This window comes from Acinonyx jubatus, chromosome B1 (assembly GCF_027475565.1).
Source record: "Acinonyx jubatus isolate Ajub_Pintada_27869175 chromosome B1, VMU_Ajub_asm_v1.0, whole genome shotgun sequence".
NCBI lineage: Eukaryota > Metazoa > Chordata > Mammalia > Carnivora > Felidae > Acinonyx > Acinonyx jubatus.
Window position 1 is genome coordinate 71,297,785 of NC_069382.1, and position 9,647 is coordinate 71,307,431.

Consider the following 9,647-nt stretch of genomic DNA (forward strand, 5'->3'; position numbering starts at 1 on the left):
CCTATGTTTCCTTTTGCATTTCTGAAGTCATCCTGTTCCTGGAATGTGAGATCATCCTGGAATTGCTTCTACCTTGGCAACAACTTATCAAAAGCAAACAAGCTTGGGAGAATTGAGCAAGAACTTCTAGGACACCAACCTTAGAGAAGGAGCAAGGGATGTAGGAGTGCATATCGACTGTCTAAACAGGATGAAGATAATGATTAATCAGACCTCCTTGCAGATTTAAATACCATGGGAACTAGGAGTGGAAGCTGTCCTCCTTTCTTTCAGCGGGAGTGCTCCTCAAGACTCAGCCCCACCCTTAGAAAAGATGTTTTCCCTGAAGATCTTTTGCCTGGCCCTGAGTGTGGTGGGCACAGTCTGGGTATGGTAACCTTTATTTTCTCTTCTTGTTTTCTCTCTGGTATTTATTCCACAAAGAACTTGCAGGTCTAAGTCAGCCTTATGTATGTCCTCACACACTGTGTGTCCTAGCACGCTTATGTATGCTAACACACTGTTAGCTTTATCAGTTTTAGGCCATGGAGGCAAGTTCCTAGATGAGCCGGAGACCTCAAGAGTAAGAGGGAGGCTTAGCTGGACCAAAGTACAGAAATTCATAGGGGAAACTCTAGCATCTGTAAAACACAGTCTTACAACATTGTTTGTTTGAAGGGAAGAAATCTTTGCCATCTTTGTTCCAATAAAGACTTAGGATAGTTAATGCTAGTTAACAGAACAAAACATTCCTCTGATAAGAGTTTTTAAAACCTAATTGTTAATTTATTGCTATTTGTCCATAATAAGCAGAACAGTGGTTTAATATAGTTTTTCTGAAAGGTGGTTTTTATGTTTCTTGAGAAAAAAAGAAAAGCAAATTAGTTGTCTTTGAGAACATATGACATAGCAAAATCAGAAGAGAGTAACTGAGAAGGCAAGATGCTTTTTGGGAAGCAATCTTTTAAAATAGTTATTAAATATTGCAATAATTTCTAAAGTTTGACTCCAGAGATCTATAGAACAGAAGACTTCAATTTACAAGCTTTTGAAACACTTTGGTCTCATAAAAACGTGACAAATGTGTTTAAGACACTTTGTTACTTTCAGGCTATGAATTATTCCAATTTATTTCTTTCTCTTCACCACTCATATCCTGTTACCAGAGTAGAAAAAACTAAAGAGGGATTCTAACTTAATTCTCTTCCTTATAGTAAACTAATAAGTAAAAAATTTTATGGAAAATAGACTAACCTCATTTGTGAACATGGTTATTTTGGATAATGCATACGTTTTTGGCTATTTTTACCTATTGGCATAAATACTTAATTTTTGCCTGTTTTTATTGTTGTACCATTTTATTTTGAAGTATGTTTGAATTTATAATTTTATTTCTTAAATAAAAGAGACTATACTTGTTCCTTAAAATAAACTGTCCTTGATTGCTTGAATTATTATCATTATTATTAGAGAATTTTTTAAATGAGACAGCAAATATTAACTAATTATAAGAATAAACTATCTCTGGGCCACCTGGCTGGCTCAGTAGGCAGAGCATGTGTCTCTTGATATCAGGGTTGGGTGTAGAGATTAATTAAAAAAAAAAAGAATAAACTATCTGAGATTAAAATAGTTATAGCAAAATCCTTGTAAGTTGGTGATACAAAATAAACATAGTTAAAACTTAAAACCCATGTTAACTGATACAAAGTCCTGTTGGAAGAATATTTTTTTAAATGTTTATTTATTATTGAGAGACAGAGAGACACAGAGCATGAGCAGGAGAGGGGCAGAGACAGGGGGAGACACAGAATCCGAAACAGGCTCCAGGCTCTGAGCTGTCAGCACAGAGCCCGACGTGGGGCTCGAACTCACAAACTGCAAGATCATGACCTGAGCCGAAGTCGGTCACTTAACCAACTGAGCCACCCAGGCGCCCCTGGAAGAATATTTTTATGTCCTATTTTATCTCATAGATCACAAAAGAAAATTTTTAGAAATCTATATTTCTAATTAGAAGGTATTCAAAAAGTCAGCTATGGACCATTATTTTTGTTTTCAGTCAACTCTTTTTCTTTACAAATAAAAAGGAAATTTTATTACATGAGTGGATAACCTAAAAAACATTTCCCAGTCTGAATTGGCCGTCTTTGTATCTTTGGTATTGTACTTGCTCAAATAATAGACCCATAGGGTCAAAGTAGAAACTTGAAGGAGACACTAAGCTAAGATAGTTTGTTTTTTTCCTACTGAAACAGAAATTACAGGATAAAGAACTCTGAATTTTTCAATTACCTTTCTATCTGTAGACATTACTCATAATGAAAATGTAAATTTTAACTAATTTTGTAGATTCAAATAATTTTCCTTACATAATAAATCCTTTAAAGCTCCTACCATTTATTAAATGCTTGTTTTGTCTCAAACACAGTTAAAAAATGTCTTCACCTTATCTCCTTTAATTCCCGCAACTCCATGAAATGGGTATTAGGGTTTTCGGTCAAAATCGAAGAAAGCTTGATTTCTGAAGCTTGCAGATGCCCCATACTGGTGTTCTTAATCTCTGTAAGAACCTTCCCCCTAATTGGGATTTGAAGGCATGTTGGTGTCTTCTCCTATCTGCCTAATGTTGTTCTCTTTTGTGTGTATGAATGAATCCTTAAAGACTGGAGATGTCCAGGAAGGTGAATTTATAGCTGAAGGAGGAGGTGTGCGTGGCCCAAGAATTGTGGAAGGACATCACTCTGTGTGCAAAGAGACAGACTGGCCCTTCTGCTCTGATGAAGACTGGGTGAGCAGTTGGCATAGGGAGTGGGAGAATATTTCCCTGTGGTGCTAGAATTGTGCACAGGCTGGCCCAGTAGGTCCCAGAAAACTTTTCCAGTGGGAAATAATCTAATAGCTCATTACATGCCAAATTAAAGAAGACAAATGGAAAGCAACTTCACTCTGAAAGCACTATTTAAATTACCTCTCAAACTCTGGGTCATTAGTGGGATTAACAGATTGGATTTTAGTTGCATGTTCAGGGCTCAAGATTTTCTGGTGGCTATTTTATGGTTAAGTGAACCCTCATTCCAGTATTTCTCTACAACCTATGACTAGTCCTCTTAAACTACTTTTAAGTCAATAGATGATCTAAAGATATTGGGGTGGGGGGCGGGGGGAGCAACGGGGGCTGCATGGAAACCTTCAAAATTATACTGGATCCAAGATACAGACCCTTAATGTAATTTTTTTCTCTTCACTTCCAGAACTACAAATGCCCTTCTGGCTGCAGGATGAAAGGGTTAATCGATGAAGTCAATCAAGATTTTACAAACAGAATTAATAAGCTCAAAAATTCACTATTTGATTATCAGAAGAACAATAAGGACTCTAGTTCACTGACAGGGAATGTAATGGAACTTGTGAGAGGGGATTTTGCCACCGGTAACAGTAAGCATTACAGATTTGGTGCTTTCACTTTATAGCACACAACAAAACAACAATAGCCCTAAATAAATATTCTGTCTCCTTATAGCAACTTCAATTTTATCCCAAAGTACTTAAGATAGAAACATGTGCCTTTATGATATTCCTAAATTTTAAGGAGGGGCTTCTTTTTGTTATTTTTATAACATAAAAAAGGTTAGCTTAGAATTGTTTAAAGTCACAAAGTCAGAATTTGGTAGTGAAGAGTAGACTTTAAGTGTGCTCTTTTTTAAGAGTATATACTGAAAATAAGATGAGCACAACCTTTTGAGTAGATATTTTTGTTTGTATCTTACAGAGGAGGAAACAGAGATCATGAGACTCAACCAAAGACACAAAGCTATCATGTGATGGAGTTAGGAGTTCAATCCACAGACTCCACCAAGCTCTTTATGTTTTGTTTGATTTGGTTAATTCAAAATATAGAGCCATGTTCTTTCTCATAGGAGTATGACTAAGCCTTAGGACTAGGAAACACTCGATTTCCTCTGGGCGTGGGAAGCAAGTTTACTGAGGCTCCAGTTACTGAAGCCTTGCTGTAATTCTCTATATCGTTAGAAGACACTTAACTAATTTAATGCCAATGGTGCAACCACAATAATGGCAAGTGAATGATCATGTTGACCTAAAAAAAATAATAATAAATAAGTAAATAAAAAAGTTTAGGAACAATTTCAAATGGATAGGTTGGAAGAAAAACTTCTCAGTAAGAAAATCCATGAATATGTTTAAGTCTCTTGGCTAAGGATATGATGAAATAATTGAAATGTGATCAAACTATTTAATCTCCTAATGACATCTTTAAAATTCCAAATTTTTTCTTCTGCATCTATTTGAATTACTAACTGCTAGTAGGGCATCTTAACTGACAGCCATGGATGACTAGAGGACATAACATTGTCCAAAAATGCCTAACAGATTTGGAACTCGCAAATAAAATGTCCAGAGAACAAATTATTGTTAAAAGGGGAGGATATTTATAAGCAAGTTTCCTTCTTTACTGGCTATTATAAGCAAAGCACTTGGCAGATACTTCAACATCCATATTTTCTTTTTTCAGACAATGATAATACATTTAGCCAAGTGTCAGAAGATCTGAGAAGCAGAATTGAGATCCTGAAGCGCAAAGTCTTGGAACAAGTACAGCATATCCAACTTCTGCAGAAAAATGTCAGGGATCAACTGATAGATATGAAACGACTGGAGGTGAGTAACTTTGTGGCTCTGCCACCAGAATTTCCTTGTTTTTGAATAGCAGGAAGCAAATTCATTGAATGTCTACTGTATGTAGAGCAAGGTGTTATATCCATTATCCGACTATGAAGTAGGTATTATTTCCCCACTCTACAGATGAAAAAAAAAAAAAGCTCAGTGATATTAAGTACATTTTCCAAGGATACATAGACAGTAAATTTCAAAAGCAAATATTAAATCCCTGCTTGTCTTGTTGCAAAGCTCTGACACCACTGTGCCTCTGAATCTTCAATCTGAGTCTCACTGAGGCTCAATTCATTAGTGTTTCCTTTCAGAGGGAATGGTGCCTTACTCTTTATCTATTTTAAGACTAAGATGAATCCAAATAGCTCCTGTTGCTTATCCAGGCAAACCTTATAATACCCACATCTCTTCCACTGAGGGTATGACATAAATGAAAAACAGAATTGATTGGTAGGTCTCCAAGTAAAGAAATGAAACCAGTTTTCAAAAAATAAATTAAATGCGAAGAACTCAATAGACATAATTTTCCTTATTTATATCTGCCTCTTTTCTTTATCTTTCTTCCCCTCTCTCTAGGTGGACATTGATATTAAGATCCGATCTTGCCAAGGGTCGTGCAGTAGGGCTTTAGAACGTAGGACAGATCTAAAGTACTACGAAGATCAGCAGAAGCAACTTGAACAAGTCATTGCCAAAGACTTACTTCCCTCTAGAGATACGCAATATTTACCACAGCTGAAAATGCGCACAGCTCCAGATACGATTCCTGTGGAGTACAAGCACCAGCTTCAGAAGGCCCCTGCAGAGTGGAAGGCACTCATGGAAACGCAGCAGATGAAAATAACGTTAGAGAGGACTGGTACAGATGGGAATGCCCCAGGAGACTCTGTATCGCATGGAACGGGATCAGTGCCTGAAAGCCCTAGGAATCCTGGGAGCTCCACACCTGGAAGTTCTGGCACTTGGAACCCTGGGAGCTCCGGACCTGGAAGCTCGGGCGCTTGGAACCCTGGGAGCTCTGGACCTGGGAGCTCGGGCGCTTGGAACCCTGGGAGCTCTGGACCTGGGAGCTCAGGCGCTTGGAACCCCGGGAGCTCCGGACCTGGCAGTGGCAGCACCTGGGACGCCGGCAGCTCTGGAGTTAGCAGTGTGGGTACTTGGAACACGGAGAGTACCAGCTCTTGGAGCTCTGGGAGCACTGGAACTGGCAGTGGTGGCTCTTGGAGCTCTGGAACTCCGCAGCCTGGAAGTTTTAGGCCAGATAGCTTAGGGCATGGGGACACCAGGCCTACCAAGCAAGAGTGGGGCAAGTTTGAAGAGGTGTCAGGAAGTGTATCTCCAGGGACAAAGAAAGAGTACCACACGGGCAAACTGGTCACTTCTAAAGGAGATAAAGAGCTTCTTATTGGTAATGAGAAGGTCACCTCTGGTAGCACGACCACCACTCGTCGTTCATGCTCTAAAACTGTCACTAAGACAGTTATAGGTCCTGATGGTCGCAAAGAAGTGATCAAAGAAGTGGTAAACTCCGAAGATGGTTCTGATTGTGACTTGTCCCATGCTTTTTCTGGTAGCCTAGGGGATCTCCATTCTAGACACCCTGACTTGGCGAGTTTCTTTGAATCTGCCTCAACTGGAAGCAAATTTTCGAGTGTACTCCCACCTACCTTAAGAGAGTTTGAAAGTATGGGCTCGGAATCTGACATATTCACGCACTTAGGGGAACACGAGCTCCCTTCCAGTGGTAAAACTTCAACTCACAGCAAACAGTTGGTAACCACTAGTAAGACTTACAACAGAGGAGACTCCACATTTGAAAGCAAGAGCTTTAAAGTGGCAGGTGAGGCCGGAAGTGAAGCGGAACACGAAGTCCTCAGAGGAGCATATACCACCAAAAGAGGCCATGCTAGAGCTCGCCCTGCCAGAGGTATCCACACTTCTCCTTTGGGGAAGCCTTCCCTGACCCCCTAGACTAAATTCGCCCGCAGTGCCTCCCATAGCACCTTGAACTTCTTCCCTAGCCCTCTATTACACCTTATAGAAATGACACCTTTTGGTTTTTTGTTTTTATTTTTTATTTTTTTTTGGCACTAGACTGTAAGTTCCTGGAGGGCGGGGACTTTATCTATCTTATTCATCTCTGTATTCCCAAATGCCTAACAGTGCTGAGAGTCATCACTCAATAAATAACATGTTAAATGAATGAATGAATCCTTCTGAAACTCGATTTTAAATTTGTTTAGCCGAATTCTTTCACCATTCAAAATGTGTGCTGTTGGAATTGTCACCCAATTTATTAAGCATATTTTAAGTGTGTGTCTCAGTTGACATTAAGGTCAGGTTAAAAACAAGTTATATTAGCACTAAATGATGCTTAGATATTGTTGCTGGTTACTTGCTATTATCAGTACAGGCAAGTAAAATTTCAAATCCATTGAGGAACATCTCCCTTGCAATTTGTAGGTATAAATGTCGCTTACTTGCTTAATCTCCATCTCAGTGTAGGTGCATCCTTTCCCCCTGGAGGGAATGAAGGAGGGAGGGAGGGAAGGAAGGAAGGAAGGAAGCGAGGAAGGAAGGAAGGAAGGAAGGAAAAGGAAGCCAGTATCTGCCTTCATTTAATCTGGGCCATGCCTATCTTTGTAAAGTTAAATGAGAGTAACTTCTTCCAACCAGCTTAATTTTTTTTTTAGACTGTGATGATGTCCTCCAAACACATCCTGCAGGTGCCCAAAGTGGTATTTTCAATATCAAGCTACCCGGATCCAGTAAGATTTTTTCTGTTTATTGTGATCAAGAGACCAGTTTGGGAGGATGGCTTTTGATCCAGCAAAGAATGGATGGATCACTGAATTTTAACCGGACCTGGCAAGACTACAAGAGAGGTTTCGGCAGTCTGGATGACAAGGGGGAAGGAGAATTCTGGCTAGGCAATGAATACCTCCACTTACTGACCCTAAGGGGCTCTGTCCTTCGGGTTGAATTAGAGGACTGGGCTGGGAATCTGGCTTATGCAGAATATCACTTGAGGGTAGGCTCTGAGGCAGAAGGCTATCCCCTGCAGGTCTCCTCCTATGAGGGCACAGCAGGCGATGCTCTGATTGAGGGTTCCGTAGAGGAAGGAACAGAGTATACTTCTCATGCTGGCATGCAGTTCAGCACCTATGACAGGGATGCAGACCTGTGGGAAGAGAACTGCGCAGAAGTCTACGGAGGAGGTTGGTGGTACAACAGCTGCCAAGCAGCCAATCTCAATGGCATCTACTACCCTGGGGGCTCCTATGACCCAAGGAACAACAGTCCTTATGAGATTGAGAATGGAGTGGTCTGGGTTCCCTTCAGAGGTGCAGATTATTCCCTCAGGGCTGTTCGCATGAAAATCAGGCCCCTGGTGACCCACTCGGAGCAGAAGTGAGAGTAATCTGTTTTCTTTGTTTAGTGAAGTGGAGAAAGAGTAAGGAAGATAAAGGAGTCAAGATTCTTTACAATCTATTAAAAAATTCACAGGTGCTATTTTATTACCCTTTGTACTGTATCCAAATGTAACTGAGACATTTTACTACTTAAAAAAATAAAGTTATATGAGTTTTTTTATCCTTAAAGTAGCTCTGTGGGTTTTAACATTTCTGTCAGGATACACCAAGGAACATTCAATACATCATGAAGAAGGGGTCAGATGGATGCTCCTCTCTGCAACGCTTAAGGGTGTTGTTTTGAGAACTCCTCTCCCACACCATTCAAGGGCCATTGTAAAGTAAAAAAGTTATTTCATCCATTTGGTATGAATAGGTTGAAACCGATACTTTAAGTTACAAATCACTGAATTAAACAATGGCTGCACTTTGTAGAGGAACTTACAAATTATGAAGTATGTTCATCATCTCTGTTAGCAAGCAAATCCAGGAAGAGAGGAGAAGCATTTTCTCCTAACAGAAATAGAAATCTGTTTTTTTAGCCTTTCAATGAAGACCATAATGCATACTTAATTTTTTCCCCAGAGTCTAACAGATTTCTTTCAAAAACACATGGCATGAAAAAAATGCATTTAAAATCCTTTCAATACTTACAAAGTATTCAAAAAATACTATTACTGTATGTTGAATTCATAAACTCAATATATGTACATTGGCCAGTATTTTATTTGATGTCAGTTTTATCATTGTTCGTGGACTTGGCTCCTGTCCCCTGTTTTTTGTTTTTTTTTTTTTAATGTTTGTTTATTTATTTTGAGAAAGAGAAAGAAATCATGCAAACACGAGCAGGGGAAGGGCAGAGAGAGAGAGGGAGAGAGAATCCCAAGTAGGCAGTGCAGAGCCCGATGCAGGGTTCCATCTCCCAAACCTCACAACCTGTGAGATCATGATCTAAGCTGAGATCAAGAGTCAGTTGCTTAACCTTGCTTAACCGACTGAGCCACCCAGGTAACCCTCCAGCCCCCAATTTTTAACTCAAATTTCTTTCTAGTGAGTAGTTTCCATTTACACTTGAAAAGGTATTAAAATATTCCTAGCACCCTGGGCCCCTGGCACATCGCTTTCATTTGCACAGTTTCTACCCCAGTGTAACAGCTTCCTTTATCCTAGAAAAAAAGGAGAAGAAAGAAGAAGAAGAAGAAGAAGAAGAAGAAGAAGAAGAAGAAAAAGAAGAAGAAGAAGAAAAGAAAGAAGGAAGCAAGCAGGCAGACAGTCTAGGAACAGGGGCCAGAGCCTGGAGGGCAGACAGAAGATGAACACAGTGGCTTGCAAATGAGTCACATATGAAGCCCCAGAATTCTTGCATTTTCTTACATGCAATTAAAAATCCCTGGGGCGCCTGGGTGTCTCAGTTGGTTAAGGAGCCAACTTCAGCTCAGGTGATGATCTCGCAGTTTGTGGGTTTGAACCCCATGTCGGATTTATGCTGACAGCTCAGAGCCTGGAGCCTGCTTCAGATTCTGTCTCCCTCTCTTCCCACCTTCCTCTCTCTCTCTCTCTCTC

General features: G+C 39.9%; 1 protein-coding gene across 1 annotated transcript; it reads left to right on the top strand.

Moving 5' to 3' along the window:
• Positions 1–211: 211 nt before the first annotated feature.
• Positions 212–8,273, top strand: FGA (fibrinogen alpha chain). Its single transcript, XM_015080649.3, has 6 exons — positions 212–367; positions 2,645–2,770; positions 3,234–3,417; positions 4,514–4,659; positions 5,248–6,598; positions 7,365–8,273. The coding sequence occupies exons 1-6, from the start codon at positions 314–316 to the stop codon at positions 8,084–8,086; spliced, it is 2,583 nt and encodes an 860-aa protein (XP_014936135.3). The 5' UTR covers positions 212–313; the 3' UTR covers positions 8,087–8,273.
• The last annotated feature ends 1,374 nt before the right edge of the window (positions 8,274–9,647 follow it).

Bases quoted from the DNA above. Each gene is read 5' to 3' on its own strand.
- FGA (XM_015080649.3), top strand. From the start codon at position 314: ATGTTTTCCCTGAAGATCTTTTGCCTGGCCCTGAGTGTGGTGGGCACA. The intron at 2,771-3,233 runs GTGAGCAGTTGG...CTTCACTTCCAG, and splicing joins TCTGCTCTGATGAAGACTGG to AACTACAAATGCCCTTCTGG. The intron at 3,418-4,513 runs GTAAGCATTACA...TTCTTTTTTCAG, and splicing joins GGATTTTGCCACCGGTAACA to ACAATGATAATACATTTAGC.